General features: G+C 44.1%; 2 protein-coding genes across 6 annotated transcripts in view; both read right to left on the bottom strand.

Moving 5' to 3' along the window:
• Window positions 1-13,206, bottom strand: part of IL17B (interleukin 17B) — a 39,712-nt gene extending 26,506 nt beyond the window's left edge. The window contains exon 1 of the mRNA XM_027643240.1: window positions 8,276-13,206. Coding sequence (XP_027499041.1) covers window positions 8,276-8,326 — 51 coding nt within the window. The 5' untranslated portion in view covers window positions 8,327-13,206. The remainder of the gene's footprint in view (window positions 1-8,275) is intronic.
• The window catches only part of CSNK1A1 (casein kinase 1 alpha 1), a 33,484-nt gene continuing 17,787 nt past the window's right edge, over window positions 6,732-22,428 (bottom strand). For 2 of the 5 annotated variants that reach the window (XM_027643234.1, XM_027643237.1), the window contains 6 exons: window positions 19,850-19,989; window positions 16,804-16,882; window positions 15,718-15,792; window positions 14,231-14,337; window positions 13,215-13,363; window positions 6,732-8,247 (listed from right to left, as the gene is read on the bottom strand). In XM_027643234.1, the coding sequence (XP_027499035.1) occupies window positions 8,240-8,247; window positions 13,215-13,363; window positions 14,231-14,337; window positions 15,718-15,792; window positions 16,804-16,882; window positions 19,850-19,989 (558 nt within the window). In that variant the 3' untranslated portion in view covers window positions 6,732-8,239. Of the gene's footprint in view, window positions 8,248-13,209; window positions 13,364-14,230; window positions 14,338-15,717; window positions 15,793-16,803; window positions 16,883-19,849; window positions 19,990-22,428 lie in introns of those variants that run through there. The other 3 variants (XM_027643236.1, XM_027643238.1, XM_027643235.1) reach the window with 2 other exon arrangements.

The raw sequence follows: 22,428 nt of genomic DNA, 5'->3' as shown, positions 1-22,428 counted from the left end.
GCTGTAGGTCCAAGGACAGCAGGATAAGTCCTGCCAGGGATATCCCCAGCTTTCCCACTCTCCTGAGCATGCTGGCAGGCAGGCTGGGAGCAGATAGAGCTGCCACACCAGGTCCAGTGCCATCTCCACAGCAGTTGCCCACACACAGCCGGGGTGCTCCCTGCTGGTCCCCTGCTTCAGGGTGAGGACTCATCCAGGGCAGAAGGGAGTAAGATGCAGCTGGGACCAAGCTCTGGGCTGGACCAACACTTTTGAATCCCCTCCAGAGCAGACATGCAGGTGTCCAGACCAGGGCAACACCTTCAAGTTGCCAGCAGTCAGCTCCAGGGCAGCTGGAGAGCTGTGGGAACAGACAGGGAGCTGGGTCAGCCTTTAGCTCCCAGGATGTTGGCAGAATGGCTGAGGTCAGGATTTCATCCCCAGCTCTCAATTACCACAGCAAAAATAAAAGCAGCCATAGATCCATAGAGGAGGCTGCCCTGCCCTTCCAGAAATGGGATTTGGGCATAAACACTTCTTTCCTGGAAAGTGTATCCTGGCATTTGGGATTCCTTCCCATCCCACAAAGCTCCCCTTGCAACACTGATCCGGGAGTACCTCACATTCCCGCAGGAACTCAGCTCAGCCATGTTAACAAACATCAGCAGCTGGCAAGCTATTTAGAGCAGCAGGATTGCTCCAAGCACAGCTTCCCTCTCCCATTACCTGCCAGCAGCACGGCCTGCCAGCACTGGGAGTGATGGTCCCACTGCAGCCCCACACACACCAGATCCACACAGGTTCACCATGACTCCCCATGCAAGCCTAGGAAGTGGCCTGGCAAGAGCTGAATGGGCAACAGGCTTGTTTGTGTCCTGCTTGCTCCAGTATCTTGTATTTAAACCTCTTCCTAGAGGTTACAGGGAAGCTGCTGGAACTGGGTGTTTGACAGCCACCACGGGGATGCTGCAGCTCTGGGACCCTCTGGCCATCCTCAGGGAGCCTCAGCACAGACCTGCTCCAGCAGCAGAGCTCCTTTGGGCAGCCAAAACAAAGGCTGGGATCAGAAACAAGCCACCTTCCACAGCCACAGCCCCCTGGGCTGGGCAAGGACTCCTGCAGAGGGTCACCAGCATGATCCACACACTGGGCTGGGGAAAGGCAGGCCGAGGCTGTTCTCGCCTGACTGGGACTCACTGTGCCAGGCCAGTGGGCCATCTGCCTTTCAAGGAGGGTCCCTCAGTGCCACCCCAGCTGCCAGGCTCCCCTGGCACAGCTGTGCCTGATTCCAGGCAGGGGGTGAAGGGCACCCAGCCCCCCCAGCACTGCCTCTGCTGTGTTTACCAGTCACTCAGCAACCGAGCAGAGGAAAGCAGCACGGGCTCCGCTTTCATGGCCTGCCCGGCTGCTGAACCCTCAGGAACAGCAAGGCAGGGGAGGCGGTGGGAGGAGAGCAGGAGGGGGGTACCAGGCTTTCCCTCACCAGTGGACAGGGGCTTCCCAAAGAGGGACACAAACCAGAATGCTCCAGGAAAGAAGAGGCAGATGCCTGCACAATCTTGGCACTGGGATAGAGGTTGTGCTGGATCAACTGCTTCCTCCCCCTCCTCCCCACCCAAGAAGGGCCATAAATACATTTAAACACACCCTGTGCTGCGCGTCCCATTGACGCCCAGGTGTTCCCTGTCACACATGATGAACTCCCTCCTCGGAAAAGCCAGCCCAGGAAAGAGCTGCCTGGCCACAACTGAGCCAGTCCGTCCAGGGCCATGATTGCACCTCTCCACGGCCACCAACAGCATCCTGTCAGCACAAGAGCTGGGATTTTGGGAGACACAGAACAGGAGTGGGAACAGCAGGCTGACAAACCCTGAGAACCTTTCACTAGGAAAGGCTGAGTGCAGTCAGATCAGACCAGAGCTGTTTGCATGTTGGGAAGCAAAAACAAGCCACTTCCAATCAGCATCAAGTTCCCAAGCCTGCATTTCATCTCCTGGGAACTCGCTGGCAGAGCCTGCTGGTTGCTGGCATGCGATCCAGCCCCATGCCCAGCTCACACCCACCTTGCTGCCCACGGCCGGGACCCCCCGCCAGCAGCACCGGGAGGGTCAGGAGGCACAATGTTAAAAGCTGACAGTGAGAGGGAGAAAAGTCACTGAGCATCAGGGACTTAGGGCCATAATCAGTTTATGGGATTTGTTAACAGCTCCAGGCAAACCAGGCGGGAACGCGCTCCGACCGCGTCAGCCCAGCCCCGGCACAGCAGCACCTTCCCACGCCAGGGGTGCGGCACAGACAGGGGTTATCGACCTGCTCGGCTCCCCAGGCACAAACAGCACAGCACGGGCCCATCTGGTAAAAGCCATGAGTGAAAACTTCCTGGGCAGCCTAAGGGAAGAATGGCCACAGCTGGATTCCTTACCTTTCCTCCCCAAAGAAGGGGGTCCTGGGAAGGCAGGTCGGCACTTCCAGGGCGTGAGTCAGCAGGGATTTCTGGCCATACCCTGCTCTTCCAACAGTGCTGTGCAGCAGGAGCTACCTGAGGTTTGACTGGCACAATGGGAGTGCCAGCCCCAAAAGGAACATTAACACACACACTCCACTGTGCCCACACTCCCGGTGCTGTTCACAGCCTTTGTCCCCTCAGGTGACCCAGCAGCATCTGCTGCAAACAGCCCTGGCCCAACACCAGCCAGCGAGGAGGAGGAGGAGGATCCCAGAGCTCAGCACAAGTCAGGGCTGTGCCGGGGGGAAGCCATCAGTGCACAAGAACAAATCTATTTGCTGCCTAAGTGATTTTTCTCAGCTCAGAGGACTTGCACCAGTTTCTAGCCTTACCTCTCTGCTCTCCTCCCCCACTCTCTGACTCTACTTGGCAAGGCAGGAAAACTGTTCCCGCTTCCCTCTGCCCGACCAGGGCAAAGCCCTGCCTGCAGCTCCACCAGATGAGGATCTGGCAGATGCCATCAGCAGAGGCCACATAGCCTGGTCCAGCTGCTGAACACCAGAGCCAGCTGCAATCCCCAGGCTGTTCCTGGGGTCAGCCCACTGTGTGCACTTGGAGACAGTGGGATTTGTGAAGAATCCTTGCAGAAATGGGCTCAGAGATCTTTAATTCCCCCATGGTGGTGAGAAGCAGCTACCAGTCGGTACATAAAACTGTGAGAAGGAAGTGCAGCAGCTCAGGGGAGCCAGACACATCAAGGTAAGCTCTGCCCAGGAGCCCAGTCTTAAGCCCTGGGGAGTCCCAGTTAAACACATGATGGAAAAGTCCCACCACACTGCTTTGGCATTGGTGTGTGCCACAGCTACATACGAAGGACACAGCTGAGGTGCAAGGAAGGGAAAGGGAGGATTTGCTCATCTGGTGGATCATGACCTCCCACAAAGCACAGCTGAGTCATGCAAGTACCACTGCCCCACCTTTGCCAGGGACCAGGTTATGCTGAGCCAGGCACTTGCCCTGGGCCATTCACAGGGCTGTAAAGGGGAAGGTCTGGATTTATCATGCACAACAGGGGCTTTGACTGCAACAAGGAAAGCTCAAAAGCCAGTCTACCCTGTATGACAGCATGTACATTTCTTCAAGGTCTTCCAACCTTCTCAAATTGCTTTTATTCAAAACAAAGTTCAGAAAGTCTGCCACCTGCAAAATAGCTCGAGGCTCACTCTTTATTTCAAGGGTGACCAGGGAGCAGCACAAGGAGCTAAGAGTCCTGCAGCTGTTGGAAGATGACCACTGAGTTCTATAGCTTGACCTGCACCTCGGAAACAGCTTTTCTGCCAGCCATGCCCACCAGTGGACTCCTAAACTCAGAGGGGGAAAGAAATAAGTTAAATAAGTTAATCAGCTGTGTTTACAAAAAACAACCCATGTTATCAACAGGAACAAAAGGCTCCTGGGTAGGGAAGACACAACAGTGAGGACTGACTGTGCTCAGGTACACTCAGCAGCAGTCCTTGGTATCAAAATGCCAAGCTGTTCTCTGAGAAAGGAGCTACATCACACCTTCACAGTTATTTATGGACAGAAATGCTCAGAAACCCAATCCCTCGAGTCCAGCGCAGGAATACTCCCTGGCTTCTCCCCCTTTCTAGCTACCAAAATTCAGCACTAGCAACAGTCACATCGCATAATCCAAAAAGTCAAGTTAACATCTTAATTTAGTCAATTTTACACCTTTGGTACTAAGCTTTGCAAAGCAGCTGAGCCCACTGTGGTTCATTTAAAAACAGGGACACAGCCCTGGGTCTGTTCTGAAAGGCTTCATTAACGCAGCTGGGAAGGACGAAGGACCTGCGTCCCAGCACAACCTTCAATCTCAATTCTTCACAGACAGACCCGGTACCGCCCTCCCCCCTTCCTGCTTAGCCCTGGCTAACGAGGATTACATTAAGAGCCATTTCCACATTAGAACACACCACGGACACAGTCCTTCCACTCAGGCTCTATTAGGAGGGTGGGCACTTCCTCTGTGTCATCCCTCGCCGCATCTTTCCAGAGGCATTAGTGCTCGGAGCAGACAGCCCTTCCTCCCAGCCCACTTTTCCTTTTTGTCTGGAGCCTGCCCTGCTCACAAACGTGTATTATGACATCAAGCTGATATGAAATCATGATGATTTCACTGCAATTAAGTCAGGAGCAGATGGGGCTGACAGAGCTGGCTAAGCAACAAATCTTCTAAATTGGAGAACTCTGTCAAGAGAAATTAAAGCCTTATGCAAAAAGCCAACTCGGGATCACAGAAAAAATCCAGATGGAAAGGACTGCAGGGAAGCAACCAGCCCAAGCTCCTGCTCCTACAACTGAAGCAACTCCACCTCTGCCAACAGTCCATTGCAGGAAAAATCACAGCACAAAGCACCAAGTTCCCAACAAGTAACACACATGAAAAAGCCAACAGACAGGAGAGGCACAACACTGCAAGAGCAGAGCAAGGCAACAGTTAAGCTTGACAAATAACACCCAGACAGACAGAATTCCATAGAAATTAGCCAAACACCCCCCCACACCAAACACCCACCACCACCACCACCAAAACTTAGGGTGGCACACGCTGGACAGACTTGAGACCTACCAAAAACATATCTAGTGTTTTCAACAGCCAGGGCATGAGTTTGTCACTTGTTACCAACAGCACACAGAACAGCAGGCAAGGCAGAGAGTGCCATTACTAATAACTGAGACCCAGAGCAACCTGTTCTTTTCAGGGCCTTTATAGGAGAAGAAAACAAGGCTCTCAATTGCTTCTAACAAGGAATGGCTTAAATAGGTTAAAAATAATGAAACGCTGCACATGGGCACTCCGTGCTCCCAATTAAGCAATCCTTTAAAAAGTGGCCTTAGGAAGCCTCTCAGAGTTGGTATAAGGAGGTTAATAAATTGCTTTGAAACCCTGTATGCAGCTTAGTGAGATGACTCAGAACCTGTTGTCACAGCCTAATGTCATTACCCAAATTCTGGCACTTTCCAGGGAGCACGAGGACGCAGTTCTTTGCTTTACAGCCTCTGTTCCAACGATAATTCCTTGTAAAGGGCCTGTGACTGCTTGCAGAAGTTTTCCACTTTGCAGGTAAACCTCCTAACACCAAACCTTTGCAGAGCTGCGACCAGGAGTCAAGATCCACATAGTTTTTAATGCTTTCAGGTTGACGTCTTTGTGACAAACCAGAGAACACACAGCAAATGGGTGTTTGGTACCACATCGTCTCGTTCAGGAAGGTGGGCATCTCATTCACCACTCACAATGTCTGGCACAGCCTGTTGCTGCAAAACACAACAGCTGACACTAAGCCCACACTTCTGTGCAGAAGGAAACTCTCCTAACATCTGAAAGGCAGACTGGACTTCACACTCCTCCCACAGGACTTGCAGCGCCAAGAACTACAAACCAAGGCATTTTGACACCCCAAGTGGACTGAATAATCTTGCTTACAGAGCTCATCAAGGGGAGTTTTGTTTCTAAAACCCTCCTCGGAGTCGTGAGCAAATTTAGCGGACAGAGAAAATTATTTATTCTCCTGAAACCAAACGATTTTCTCCAACTTTTAAGTATCTCATGTCAAAGCAAGAAAAGCAATGCCAAAACAATTCCAAGCAGCCACTCTGCTGCCAAGAAGGCATTTCATTGAAGCTTCTTCCCCTCCTGCCAAGGCGTGTTGTCAGACATGTTGCCTAGACAGCAGCAATCACGGATAAGGACATCACAGAGTACTCCAGATACCAGTTCTTAGAAACATACCAGTTGTTATAGGAGGCATTGCTTGAAAACCATCCTTATTTGGATGGGGTTGTACTCAGCCTAGAAAATCATCCTAGCCAGGGGAACAAGCTACATTTCTTCTTCCACCTTCCAGGTAACACAGAGCCCACTGTGCCTCCGAAGTTTCCAAGTGTGCAGAGATATCTCTGAAGCCCAGTAGACTCTCTGCCTCCCTCTACTCTCAGATTATCTATACAAACATTTATTAGCACATAATGTTCTCCACCTAAAGTTTCACATCTCAGGGCACCTCCTTCTCCTAAAGGAAGCACACAGTGACCACAGGGAACCTTGATCCAGATCATCACTCCGGGATGGCTGAGAGTGCATGGTGTGTTAAGATCCTGAAGAAATGGTTTCAAAAATGAAAGAAAGACCTTATCAAACACTAAAAATATGAACTGTGAGCAGGAACTCTGCTACATGCGTGAAAACTGTCTAAAAAGCAAAATATACAAACAACATTTACACAATAGGCGTCTGGCAGCATCATTTTCAGACATTTTTTTTAATTTATTCTGACATGCTATAAAGGAATAAATTACACTGTTAAAGAATTACCAGCAATAAAAGTATTTCTTTCTTTCAGCTGGGCTAGAATAGGAGTGAGAAGGAAGACAGCCTGGGGCAGTAACCAATGTGAACTCTGCATGGTGCGAGGCTGCCCCCAAGAACAAGAGTAAATCTGGTCATATCCACTTCACAAGAACTTGAAAGAAAATGCCTTGGTTTAAAACCATCCAAATTTTCAAACCATTCAAATTTTTCTCAAAACTAGCAATCACAAGTCAGTCCAGCCGATGCACGACACGGCGATGCTCGGAGGCTGCCAATCCCGGGTCTGCAAAAGATGCCACTTCATTTTAAAAAAAATCCAATCTTAGAATAGAGGGCTGGTCTCAAACAACAAGTTATAAAAATGCAAGACTGCCCCTTCCCCCTCAAGGAAAAAATACAAAATTTATTTAAAAACAAAATGAGGAAGAGTTACAACACTAAATCTAAAATGATTTAGAAAGAAATATGACTTCTTTTGCTTAACAAATGGCCTCAAAACTTGGTTTAAAAACAGGGTAATGTAAATTTCTTAAACTGAATTAACAAGGCAAATTAAAAAAATTTCATTTCCTTACAGAAACAGTTTTTTAGTTTTTAATGAACTTGTAAACAAAAAAGCTCCCGCTTCAAAATAAAAACAAAATCCCAGATCATATAGATGTTTACAGTGATTACATTTATCTAAGCAACTTACATACAGGTTCAGTTGTAAGATGTTAACTAAATTTCGTGACAAATATGCTGTTTTTCCTTTTACCAAGAACATTATAGAGTTAATGCAGAGTCCTAAAGATTATCTAGTAGTCGCTAAGTTTCTCTTAAGTCTTCACTTTAGATGCTGTTATTTCTAGCACAGGTAAGCAGGCAGAGTCTTTCATATGCTTAAAAACTGGAATCTTTGGTTACTACCATGTCAGCTGGCTTGGTATGTTGCACATAGAAGCCAACAACTTTAAGAATGTTTTAAGTGTACAACTTTCAAAACCCAGGGAGGAATAACCAGAAAAGAGTGCACAATTGTGAGCATTTACAATTATCACAACTGTTGCCGAAGACTGTTCATGCCATTCTTCCAAAACAATGAGATCTCATAAGCAGTGTAGTTCAAAGTAAAAAGGTAACAAAAATTGGCATATGCACAATTTTCTCCACTTGTGTGTCAACCATTAGTTAACTTTTCCACTTGAAAAAAATGCAATAGAAAACTGGACACCATGTTTCACTATCTCAGTAATATTCACAATTACAGCTGCTACAACTCAAAGTGCAGCATCACTGACACTGCCCAGAGCCAGTTTATACTGATATTAAGTTCTTTACACCAAGTAAATGGTTGCCCACAGCCACTGGCAAGTGTACGTATGAACTAAAATTTCTAGGATTTGGGGAGTGACAAGTCCTGCTCCAATCTGCTCTGCTTTGTCCCATCCTCGCCATGCTCAGAAACCTGCAAGATAAAGACAAGGGCAACTTACTGATACGGGATGAAAACGAGAAACAGCCTTCACAGCAGGAGAACTAAACATCAGTTATGGTCATTCAAAGGGGAAAATGCTGCTCCATCTTGGAATTGCAGAGTTCCTGGCGTCCATTTCCGAAGGTAATGATGTTTAACCAACACCCTTTAGTTCAAACAAGCACCTCTCGCTCACACCTACTGCTGGCACTGGAAAACAGGCTTATGCACCAGCTGGATGCCACATTCCTCAAGCGGGAATTCAGACCAACAGTTTGAAAACAAGACGTGTTATTGCCACTAGGAAACAGGATGTAATTTCATAGGATTGTTTTCTACTTGTCTGCAGTGTCTCATGTTTATATCCCTGAATGTCAAACTGTCATCTGACTGCAGTGTGCTCTTCGGAGACACAGCACGGCACTGTCACACGGACAGAAGGGAGAGGCATGGGGATGACTTACCTTACAGTAACTGGTGTCACCACATGCCCACATGCACCATTCTCTGGGTAGATGAAACAGAAGCCAGAACCTGTGACAGTGACCAGGGACCCAGCACACCTCTGTCCTTGGAAGGACATGTGAAAACTCACATGACAGGGTAGGTGGGGCATCAAGAACAATTCTCTTAATGTTCAGCACTCCAAATGACAAATTCGAGACACTGTGGGATACGGAGAATGAAGGAATACACACAGATCTCCAAGAACCAGTTACTGCAAGCTAAGCCAGTCTTCCCTTCGTGCTCATTCCTGGTGACTCAGGTGGCAGCACTGTGCTTTACAGAGGTAACAGGAGTCTCAACTGAAGATCACTTTGCCAAGCGAGTTTCCGTTCTGGATGCCCTCCAAAAAGGATGGTCTGTCCACGGATGAATTCAGCTGAGCAACAGCTCTTGAGTTTTTGCAACAGAAATCTCTTCACAGTGAAATACAGACAAAGCTGACCTCAGCTATAGCTTGTGCTGTCATCCAGAGAGAAGCAAGTGCAAACAAGTCTTAATAGCCTGACATTCTATCCCAAATGTATCTGGACAGCACTCAGAAAACAGCTTTAACTCTTCCAGAACAGGCTACAGGTCATTTAGAAGAGGTTCAACAGCTTTGTTTGAATCTTAATGCACTGAAGGACAATTCTCTTGATCCAGCAGTAGTCATAGAAAAAAAAAAAATCCTGCACCAGAATTAAGACAGCCATTCCCATTTGACTGCAAATTCACACAGAAACCCCAGAGATTCCTTAGTTCCCTAACCCTTACTCAATGAATACAACCAAGAGTTACGCTGTTTTTCCATTTAGAGTGCTCAGCAGTGAACACTGATTCATCATTTGAACCACTTTCTCCATCCAAGCAGCCAAAACTAAGTCAACAAAGGAGGAGTGTGGCAAGAAACAGATCAACTCACTGCTTTAGAAACCTGCACGTTTCAAATGAAAAATGGGACCCTGAACCCAAAGGACAAAGGATGTGCTAACAAACTATATGCTGCTATTTGTTAGAATACCTCAAATCCAAGGTATTACAGGCAAGAGAACATCCATCTACAGCTAGAGAAGGTAACAGGGAACTGGAATCAACTCACAACATCCCTTCCAAGTCCTGTTAAGACACAGCCCAACCACAGCTGTCATATGAAATAGAGACACTCATGGAGCACATGCATCACTGCTGGTATGAAGAGCGTGCTGAAGAGTGTTGGCATCTCTTTAACAGATCTTCACTACACACAAGGCCAGCTCAAACCTGCACATTCATCACTCCTTGTCCCTCTCTGGGCTGTTACCCAAAACTTTGATAACCTCTGTGCTACGTGAGGGATACTCAAATTGCCTTATTACCATCAGAGCTGCAGATCTGATCGATGGGGAAAAGCAACTGTCCTGTCATACCCTAACAAGCTCCTCAACTTGAAGCTCTCAAGCTCTGTCTATTCTGTTTCTCTAGACAAGCAGTGCAGTGAAAAATCCTGCCACGACCACGGGCATCCAGCGAATGTTAATGACGGGCTCATAGAACTCTCCACTGACAAGAAATAAAAACACCTCTGACAATGGAACTGGGAGACTTTATCCTGCAGATTGACTGCCTGAGTCAGTTTTATGATTGAAGAAAGCTGACTGTGAGCACTGCTACAAATCACACCTGAACAACGCTGTCAAGAGAGCAAGGGCCAAACTTCTTTGAGTCAGCAAAGAAGCTGAGCCTATTCAAACAGTTCACCTCTCCCAAGTTCAAAACCAGCTGATCTTGCTCTTATACAGAAGACATGGCACAGAGTTCCAGAGAGGGACAGGGAAAAAAATAGAAGAGAAAAATGCCATGGACAGAACAGGTTACTCTGGAACCAGACAGAATATTCATCCTGAATAACCTACAGGACTCAAATTATTTAACATGGATCTAGTTAAGGAAGCCAGGAGTACCTGCAAATGAGTAAACATCTGGAGATTGTCTGCTCACCATTCCCAGATGCACATCTTGAATAGTACTTGCACTTTATAAAGAAATGCATCTGTAAATTGCTATTTCTAGGACTCTTGTTGAACTGGATTTGGTTATTAGAGGGGTAGAATCTGACACCATGAAGCCCTTTAAGCCATTTCCACGCAGGCTTTGCTACAGCAACAACTAAAACAGAATTTAACTGAACTCTGGAAAATAACCAGGTATTTCATTAATCTCCAATGTGATAGCAACACAAAAGCCATGCAGATTCCTCTGTAAACTTAGCTTCTTTTGGGTTCAAAACAGTCTTCTTTAATAGACAACATTCCACACAAAATGGCACGTAGGATTTTAGAAATCTGGAATCTTTGATGAAGAGATTAAGCATCTGAAGCCTTCAGATGTTTGCCAAGCAAAACTTTAATGCTTTGCTGACATTACAGTTTGATTGATTCGAAGGTCACAAGCCTTTCTTTAGGATGGGGAGGAAAAAAAGGAGAAACACCCTTAAAAGGCTGCTACTCCATGCAAGAGCCAATGAAATTCTGCTAAAAACCCAGGAACTTCGCTGTAGCTACAGCAATGGGTCTCGTTCCCAAAGGACAGTGGGATAAGGAATGTCCATGAGGAAACAGAAAAGGTCTCTAAGGCTCCAATGCAAGGCAGCTTCCCTGTTCCTCCTGTCTGTCAGCTCAGCTTCGCACTCTGGCACCAAAGCACCACTACAAGGCGGAGGCAGATAATCATTTTAATGACCTTGCACTTACACACAGCACTTGGTCAGAGACAGCCTGAGCCAGGAGAGCAGCACATGAAACCTCAGAATACGCGAGCGAAACAGTATTTCACGAGGGCCCAACTTCATTTTCAGGGCAGCTTCCGCTTACAGATTATCACCTCCTGCAAGCCCTTCACTTTAAGCTCGAGTTGTTGTGAAGAATGTGCATTTTTTCTCAGATTATCTTCTGCTCTAACAGCCAACCTCTCCACACCCAAATTGGGCTGTGTTCTGGACTTCAGTCAGAGCTTCTGTATTGCAGCAAGCAACCTAAGCCCAGATGCTTAATCACCCAGTCTGCTACATCCTGGTGTTTCAGCTGAAGGAACTGGTTTACAGCCTTCAGTGCTGGAACATCTGTCAGCTGCAGCCAAACAACCTGGACTCTTTATGCTGAAAGTCTGACATTTAATGCAGCCCATGAAATTTTTTTTATTTTTTTTTTGACCTCGGGAAGAGCAGTAGGTATTTTACTACTTCATTTTTTTCTGGATGAAGCGTTACATTTTTGGATAGCTATTTTGACTAAAGACACCTGGTAAGGTTTGAATGCTGCCACGATACACGAAAAACAATGTTTTGATACGTTTATTGTAAACACTCCTGTGTTTCTTTGACTTCCAAGTCTGTCATGTTAGCTGAATATATAATTTTATATATATAAATATGATAGACAAGATGTACTGAAGAGCAGCAAGCACTAGCAATACCTCAGTATAGAACTTGGACCTTGCTTTTCTAGTCTCACTCGTACAATCTCGTTAGCTTTAATTTTATCCACAGCTCAGCTTGAGGAATTGGTTTCATTATAAGACTGTAGCAGTCACTAGCTGTGGCAGTTTCATCCCAGTGACTTACCAGCACTAGCAGATTTACATCACAAAAAAAAAGTATTTTAAAAGCTTCCAGATCATGTGGAAAAAAATTCTATGTGCCTTTTCAGAACTCAGTTTTCAGTTATTACACAATTACATCCTGAACATGTCACAACATTTCCCTTTGAAACCATAACCTAGAAGCATTTCAAATCATCAAGAAACCTGAAGCCCCAACCCAGAGCACCCAAATACCTCAGAAAATTGTGACTTGGCAGTCCACAGCAGTTTGGGGTTACTGCTTGATTTAGGCAAGACATTTTGAGCTCACTGGTCCCTGCTTTTAACTCTGGACCAAATGTCTCAATGTAAACCCACTGGAGGAAGCCAGATCACTCACAATTTTCTGTTTCCCATGTTTGATGCATACAGAACAGAAGCAAACCCACAGCACTATACCAGCTGCCACAGAGCAGAACCCAAAGTCTCTAGATCCTTGCCTAGTTAATGAGAATTATCCCTTAAGAAGTGTTAGGTCTAGGATTTTGGATTGCATTATATATTTATATATATATAAATATATATATATGCATATATAAATAAAAATAAATTAAAATGTCACATTCCCAACACCAAGTCAGTTTCTTGTTTTTGGAAAGTGGTTAATGCGGGAGCAAAAGATGCAGTGGTTAAAATGACCCAACATCCCCAGAAGAAATGATATGAATAACAAGGACATTTTGGTATAAAGTTAGTAGTCAAATTCTCCAAGGACGTCTTTTGGTTTTGTTTTTTAATTTAACAGCCAAATATGTTTTTTAAACCACCTCCTTGATCTAACACTTAAATTGCCGACATTGTCCAAATTAGTGTAATTTTTTTTTTCCTGTAACGTCACTTGGTTCTTGGCTACTAACCTTTCATGTTACTCTTGGATTTGTCAGTTTGCTTGCCTGTGGGGGTTTGGGCCTGCTGCCCCTGCCCACTGGAAGAGGCTGCCTGCTGTGCTGCTTTCTGCTTTAACATTGTCCAGTCGAATGTGTAGTCATATTGGTGGTTCAAGGTCCTAAAAAAGAGGGAAATATTTTACTGTAACACATCATGGCTTCCTTATTGCCAATACCAAGCCTTCCCTGAAATACCAGAACTAGAGGATAACTCTTTCTATAAGCTGCTTTAGAGATTATGAATGGTATAGAAATGCTAAGTATTAGTAACTTAAAGGGATTCTTGCACTAAGACCGAAAATCATCCAGCAGTGTTTCCTCACTGGTTACACAAAGGTCTGCACTTGGGGAAGCAGCTCTTCCTCCCAACCCACCTTACCTACTGCCTGCACTGAGTTTCTGAGCTTTTTTCAATATATGTAATTTTAAGGGAGAGACTGCAGTATTGTACATTGCTGAATAGAAACTGCTTTGGATCCCAGACACCTGGAGGGAGACTTGAGAGATCAGTACCAGCTCTTCTTTTGACAGATGCTCTTCACTCCATAAGGGTGAGTTTATGTTCTGGTTGCTCTAACAAGCTCAATGAAGCAGCACTATTCCTCTCCACTGAAATCCATCTCCTGGGCACCACTGCTAGTCCCACCACCAATTTCCAAACATAAAAAACCTTCAAACTTTTACAAGGGGTCAATTTTTTAAGCTACTTGTAACAGAATTTAAAGCATGGGCTCAACCATTAGTGGTTACATCACACAATGCAAAACCCAGAGAATCTTTTTCCTTTATGTTTAACATTGAATATTTAACACTGAACATATTTTTCAGGTCATTTAAACAGCTTTTCAAACTCTGAAAGAAAGGAGCAGAAGAACTCCCTACACTACACACATACAGAGCTGTTCTCTACAGTGCAAGTCCCACAGAGCAGTTCCCAACTATTAAAGCCCTGACAGATTTCTGTACTTTTCCACCTTGAGACTGACCTGAAAAGAATACGGAATAATTGCCTCAGATACATGTAATCTGGTGCCTCTTCAAAGCGCAGGCCACGACAGTAGTTCAGATACATGGCAAATTCTGCAGGGAATCCCTGTAAATCAACAGTGTTAATCAAGCCATGGCTTGCAGCAAAAAGCTTCTACCAACCCTATAAGAAGGCAAAAAGATGTGCTTCTTTCTATAACAGCAGAGACAAACTGGTTGAAAATCTGTAAATTAATACCACCTTGCCCCTAGTTATTAATTTAATTCTGTATTTCAGAAAGTGGATTTGATCAGCAAGACCCCCAGGTACACATTCCTTCCCCAGAATTGTTACCTGATGCATGTTTTGCAATCACAACTTCTCTGCTATCAAAACCTTCAACATACTTACTTATAAAGCACTTAGTTCATCCTAATTAAACCTTGTTCTTGTTAACGAAGTCTCTAAAATAATAAGAGGCAATTGCCTCTTAAGAGATTCCAGTCACTTCCTTGATAATCTACCTGAGCACACTAGAGGCAAGATCAGTTAATGGTACTAAGTGTGAAAACTTAAATCATTAAAACCTTTTTCAAAGATTTCCTGTCTTACATTTTTATACATTTAATGCTATATTAAAGCCTACCCGAAAACAGGTAATAGGATGTAAAGAAAATATAGGGTATAGCATCCCTGGAAGTGTTTAAGGCCAGTTTGGAAGGGGCTTAGAACAACCTGGCCTAGTGGAAGGTGTCCCTGTCCCAGCAGCGGGGTGGAAGAAAGTGATCTTTAAGGTGCCTTCCAACCCAAACCATTCTATGATTCTATGAACAGTTCAATGCTCTGAAAGATACTGTCAGACTAAGGGTATAGATATGTGCAGAAGTAGAAAGTGCAATCCCTGGTGCTGCTGTTTGATGTGCAGAAACTACCTCATGTTCTCAAGGACCTTTGTTAACAAGCACGTAGCTGCCACAGTGCAAGAGAAATCTGAAGACCCAAAGGACAATACTGGAAAAACATCTTTCTGCAGCAGGGCTCTAAAAGCTCACTTGCATCCAATTCCACTAAAGCCTCTACCTAAGTTAGAGTAGACAATATGAACAATCCTGAGGCAGAAACAAGTGTATGTGGGCAAGCCAGACAGCTCCACCTTGGTTATTTATTTACTTCTACACGTAAAGCTTCCACTGTAGAAGGTGAAGAACTGAACAAGCCTGACTTAAGAGAGCTGGACAGCTTGCACAGCCAGCAAGACCTGAATGATGGTGGCACAAACTATGCCAAGAAGTGGCAGCAAATGCCTGCCCTGTTACACATATTCACAGTCTAGCTGGGTGGCCAAACACAAGGCACCCAGTGCCTGCCAGAGAATATTATTCAGCAGCAAATGCCATGTGAGACTATCTAATACTTTGGCTTTAGTTTAGAAAAAATCCACAAACAACAAAACAAACAATAAAGGAATTTCCATTTCACAGTATGACATCACTTGGAAACTCTTACCTTACACAAAACCTCAACAGGAGTGGACATTTTCTTTTCACTAATCTTTTCATACTTTTGCTTCTTTGTTGCAGCCTGTGGAACATGTAGGTCACAATATAAGAGATATTGTGCAACACTGGATTAACAAGGACAGCAGTAAAAAAAAAAAAAATGACAAAAATCCTTTGGTCAACCATAAGTATTTTATGTGAAATCTCCAAGTCCCACACACTTATTGCAAAGAGAATGAAGGTCAATCTGGTATTAAGATTTGGACACAGTTTAATACCATTTGTCGCAGTCTAATGCTTCCATCACATGGCACAGCTCGTGTAGTTCTAGCTGCTGCTTTTGTCCATTAAACAGACCAGACTTGCATTTACATTTGCCAAATTTGTATTAATTCCCACTCAGTGCCCCATTCAGGGCTGCCTGGTGTTTCAGTAAGCACCCGTTACATTCATTTGCAGCTGAAGAGTTCCAGTGTCTCACAAGCTGCTGCCTTTTTAGAAAACTTGCAGCTGCAACACCACTGGAGCTACAAAACTCTCATATGGAGGAAGAAAAACAATTAGAACGAGGAAATAAATCACTGAGGTCTATATAACAGAAATATCTGCCATGTATGTAGTTGGCTCCCATACATGAAAATACTGGAGCAAGCCTGTTGCAGCCAATAATCACTCAGTGGTGCCATAACCTGGACTGAAGATACCATTGAGGTTGAACTTGCCACGCAAGAAATTATTTCCATGCACTCTACAGCAATTCAAAAAGCCACTAACAAATGTTATTTTCTATTTCCCAGAAGGGCCTCAGACTACAACAGGACAATAATAATTGGCAAAGATGACGTAAGTTATTGTTTAGCATAAGTTTTGAGACAATCAAACAATGCACATTTTGCCTGCTGCGCAAGAGGCAGAATCCACATTCTATAAATATCATGCTTTGGGAAAAGCTGCTTTGTATAACTGAAGCTAAACATTATATAAACCCACCTATCCTGATCAGCAGACAGAAGCATGATACCCAAACATGAAAAAAAAATAAAAATCAAAAAGGCAGGGTGGGGGGAGAAAAAAAAAAAGCAACACAACCTACCTTTAATCCTTGCCAAGGCAGACTGGTTCTGTTAAAGTACATCAATACATAGCCTAGAGACTCCATGTCATCCCGACGACTGCAGAAAAGAGGAAAAACACAATGAATTACAAATTCTGGCATTTCACACTTTATTCCAAATAGTGCAAGCGCTCAAAAATTTAAATTAAAAAATAATTGAGGGATAAAATCTAAGCTTTGATGCAAAGGTCTCTTTCTAGTACAGCTAAAGCACTGATGTGCTCACGATTCCACTGTAAAAAGTCTTCCCCAGCAGAAGGGGATCCTATTCATTTTTCAAGCAAGGAATACTCAGTAAGTATTGTGTGTTCTTTTCATCTGCAGTTACATTAATTTGGGAAAGAAAAACTTTGGAAAATTAAAGAAAAAGAAACATTAAATGTCTTTCCTGTTTTATAAAGTAGCTTGGATAGAAATGGAAGTTTTTCTTGTAGGAACCATGGAATGCATTACTTCCTTAATGAAGATTTTTCCCTGAACCTTGCCTCAGTCTGGGATCAATTCTGAACATCCAACCCCAAAAGGGGGCTCCTTCCTTCACTTCTGTGAAAAAACTCTGAATTTTCTGTTTGTTTGTTTGGGGTTTTTTGTTTGTTGTTTTTTTTAAAAAAAACAAGCAATATTGAAAGTGCATGCATCAATCTGAGAGGTGCCTCTGCTTTCTTCCCATAAGAGGGCTGTTTTGGGGCAGTTGGAGAACTCCAAAGTGACCCATCCAGAGACTTCACTGAGAACTTGCACACCAACTCTCATGTAAAGGCTTCAAATGTTTTCTGCACATGTTCCAGATCCCCACGTCAGCCCCGTGAACACCACTGTACTTTGCTACACAGCTTTCATGAGTGCTAAGACTAGTACAGTTCACTGAAGTGGAAAACACACTCCATGACTTTTTTCCCTCTTGGCAAAGTTGCCTCTTCCCAGCTGTGGTAAAATCAGATTCCTCCTGACTGCCCCTCTGCAGCTGACATCTATTTAACATGAGACAGAAAAATAACTTATTTTTCTCCTCCCAGCTCCCTTATGGAGAGAATCTGGTGGATATTGCTGCTGCTCTGCCATCCAGATCTGCAATAAAAGGATTTAAATGGTGAGTCAACTCTCTAACCCTTTGGGGAACGAGTTCAGGAAGCTATCCCAGAAGATCACCTTGGCTCTCTAAAGCTTTTATCACAAGGCAAAAAAAACACTAATGGGTCAGGGAAGAGAGGATTGGTTCTCTCCCCTCGACAGCAGCTTGCTCTGAGATCATCTCAGCTGCAACATGAAACCACAGACAAAGACAGAGGGACGAAAAATTATACTGAGACCACAAACTCCAGCCTGCAAAACTTGCTAATTCTACTAGAATTGCAGATTTTAATCATCAACAGGATTCATGGAACCTGTAGGGGGCCATGACATAAAATTACGTTTCCTTAGGAGGCAGTGATAAATTCAGAAACAAAGGCATGAATAGTTTCCATCCCCCATCCAGCTCACTGTTTCAAGGTTTAATGTCATGATTCTGTTGTAGGAAACATTTAGTTTTGCACATCGCTAAGGGGTACATTAAATTTGAGCATATACTGATAGAAGTGATTTTCAGGCTTTGGAAAACAGGATAACACTCTCCATGACTAAAACGGATAACACTGCAAACAGCTCCTTGAGCACAGCCATCACTACCCACAGGAAAACATGTTCTGCAACAGATAAAAGCACAGGACTAACAGCTGTAATATTCTGCCAATAAACTTCAGAACTGGTTTCTCCTGATTGCAGGAATTTATTACTTGTCTCACCACTGGCTTGATCTAGACAGTTTAGCAGCTTTTAGCACGTACCAAGTTAGGTTTCTAATCATAACAGATTTCCCATTACCAGCAGATATGCTGTAAGACTCCAATTAAATTCAAAAGCAACAACCCTTTGCAAATCCCTCCTTCAGTCTCAGGTGCTTGCACAGCTATTTCCTTACCAGAGCTGCTTGGGATCTATGAAATGCACTTACTTCAGAAATTACACCTGTCATTTACTCTCCTTGACCCACATGTCAAGTAGGCTTAAATAATGACACTGACAGGCAATAAAATACCCTTAAGGAAATTAAAGCAAAGAAGAACATGGAACATTTTAAAGCACCAAGTATTTGTGGGTTGCATGTTCTGCTGAAGTTGACCACTAGAAATTCTGCTGTTCCCATCTTGATTAAAAGAAGATCACAGTCACAGACATGAAGTTTTAACCAACCAAGTGACCTCAGCATCATGTGGTAAAGCCACACTATTACACTTCTATATTAGAATATTTAGGCACATAGGTAAGGAAGAGAAGAGAGACATTTCTTTAATATCTCTTGAGTACCTAACACTTCCAACCAACTCAGAGTGCTCTCTCCACTGAACCACTGCTGGGATACTGAAGGAGCAGTATGTTTTTGATCTAGATGATAAAAACGTGTTTATGATTAAGCAAAGCTCAAACATTATATATATATATATATATATACACACACCCAGACACACACACACATGTATACACACATTCAGACACATGACTATACCAGAAACTCAAATATGGCGTGAATGGAGATATTTAAGTCTTGCTTGCAGACAAAGGAGAAATAATAGTTAACTGACTTGAAGAGAGTGAGAAAACAAGATATCAGCTTTAGAACACTCTAGTTACAGAAAGCCATCTCAAGCCAGGCAACAGTGGTGTCAACAGGTACCAACACATCAGCAAAGTACACCTTTGTGAAGGTCCTCCAACATATCCACATCAAAGTATGCCTTAGCCTTTAAAAAGCCAAAACAGTATGCACAACGTCCACCTCATGTCTGCAAGACACAGAGTCTCTTCAAGAAGCAAATTAGGTGCTTGGATTTTTCCCCTACCCTTGCACAGGCAGCCAAAAAGAAAAACACGTGCACACTTGCAAAAGGGTGGATACCCTTATTTATATAAAATTAGTTCAGACACTTGAGAAGCTTACAGAGATCACCTTGCAGCCTCCCAAGCACAGCATGAACACTGCACTCACCTCTGCTCAATGCCAAGATGTGCATTGATGCTGGCGTATCGAGCTGTGCCAGTGAGATTTTTGTCTTCTCTGTATGGTATGTGTTGCCTTGTCCTGTTGTCCCGGTACTTTTTGGCCAAACCAAAGTCAATAAGGAATAACTTAAAGAAAAATGAAAATAGGTTATATTCCTATACAATTCAAGAAATTCCCAATTTCTTTCAGTGAGCATTAGCTACATTTTAAGACACCCAGACAATGTAACAGCCTACAGTTAAAAGAAGCAAAGTAACAGTGCAGAGGCGCAACCAGCTTTAACTAGTCAGTTAAAAACTTAATAGTGAATTAGTTTAAGCCTTTTCTCAATCCACTGGAATACATTAGATTGTACTACTCAGCATCTGCAGCTTAGTTCTACAACTATTTTATATTACTAATGCAGTTCCTATCACATGAGCTCGATGACCACAGTGCAGTTGAGGAAGGAACTGGCACAGTGAAAGCACACCAGGAACCCCACTGGCACTGGAGCAGGTCACACACACAGAGTTAATGGCAGCTCAGCAGCTTAATGCACATGATGCACATCCTGCAACCTTCTGTCTCAAAGAACAGTGACCATTTTGCAGAGCACCAAGGCCAAAACCTTCAGCAGCAAACAGGACATCTTGCTCTCAGCTCTTTGCTCAGTAAGACTGCCAAGACACTATCACAGCAGCATGACAGTCACTAATGATTTTGCAACAGCCAGGAAGCTGAAGCCTCATAATTGAAGCCAATCTGGGTTTTTAATAACCAAGCTTGCCCAATGATTTGATATTTAGCAACACCTGAGTGTGTGCTATCAGTGAGCTGACAGCCAGCCCACATAAAAGGGTTAATCCAGACAGTACCTTCTCACAAGATTTCAGGACTAGGCAAAAAAAAGCTGAGGCAGAAGTACCTAAGGAACGTTTCAAACTCTAGCATTAGTCTTCAAGCTCCACATCATGAGCTCCTGAATCCAAGTCTGGATTAACGCTACAGGATCAAGGACTACAACCCCTACAGATTGATGAATGCTGCAAAAGTAACTTGAGTGGGGCAAGGATGTGAGGGAAAGAAGACATTTACGGTTCAATAAAGTCTCAGTAAAAAGCAACTCAGTATCAGCTTAAAGCTGATTAGAGAACAGAAGATGCAGCTTTAAAAGTAAACTGGAGACTATTTGTAGGTGCACCAAGGCTGCAACAAAGAGTTAGTCCGGCACACTGGAAGTGCTGTGAATTATAAAGTGACACTCAACATAGAAGTATCCAAGATACTGAAAGTTTCTGAATTGCACAGTAGCTATGTTTTAGAATTCTGGTGTAAGACGACAGTAGTCTAGACAGGGAGAAGAGAAGCTAAAAACCTCTTAACTACTGGTGTTGGAACAGAAAACCTGGGGTTGAAGTCTTGCCATGATTTATACGAAAACACAAGGTACAGCAGTTCTACCTGTGCTCTTCTGGTGCAAGTCACCTTGGAAGCCCAGAATGCTTTGAGTGAGAGGCCATAAACCCAAGTTTTTCGAACAACTACACTGCTCAGACAGCTCAGCAAAGTGGGGGTCTTGGCTTTGTTGCACCCACCACAGCTGCCACTACAGGTGAGCACGGACATGTTCTCGAGCTCCCAGGAAATGATTTGATATACCAAGAAATACCTGATATGGAACTCCCAAAGCAGACAGTGCAAAGCTTTATGTGACTACAACACTGCAAATGTGACTTCTGTAGAAGCAAAGCCTGAGCTCAAACACAATCCCTTATTTGCTGATTTGGTCCAGAACACAGACCTGGTTTATGCCAGTCAAATAACTGGGTATTATTTTACAGCACCAATTTCCCTGGGGAGGTTTAATCTGTTCCCCCACTTAAGATGATTCTGTATTTCCCTCTAGATGGGTGGAAGGCAAAGGAGTAAGAATTAAGTCAGAAGACACAGCCCAGTTTGGAGGAGCACAGAACATCCTGATGCCAGTCAGCAGGAACAGACGTATTCCCACAGATAACCTCGTACCACCTTAACTCTGTTTGTTGCACTATCAGCAGGAAACTGGAGAAGTAGGGCACAATTTTTGCCAAGAGCAACTAGAGAAGTAGATCAAAGTCTCTGCCTCTGATAAGAAAGTTTCAGAAGCAGACAACAGAAGGCTGTCAGCTTGTGTACAGCAGCTATCTGCCTGGGATTTAATCCATGGAGACTATTGTGGAAAGCTATGGAACAATTCTATGGCCAAACTCCTCAGCTATGATTCATATTCAGCAATTTCCAGCTGTCCTGCTATCAACTGGCGTATGTCTTCCTTTCTCTCCAATTCATCTTCTCTTAAAGAGAAGAAATACCACATTTAACACTACAAGATAAGCTCATGCTTCTCTAAGACACAACTTGTTGGAGCAGTTTCATTTTAGGACCACAATGGATGAAAATATTAGTCTTCATTACACATTTGGGGAGATTTTGAACAGACACTGTACAGGAAGGAGTCTGGCTGAAGCAATAACAGAATTTCTCCACGTGCATCCACAGACATTGCAGGAACCCTTCGGGAAGGCAAGCAGGAGCCCTGATAT

This window comes from Corapipo altera, unplaced genomic scaffold (assembly GCF_003945725.1).
Source record: "Corapipo altera isolate COAL_440 unplaced genomic scaffold, ASM394572v1 75, whole genome shotgun sequence".
Lineage (NCBI taxonomy): Eukaryota > Metazoa > Chordata > Aves > Passeriformes > Pipridae > Corapipo > Corapipo altera.
The sequence above is the reverse complement of the archived record's forward strand: the minus strand, read 5'-3'. Positions and strand labels throughout refer to the sequence as shown.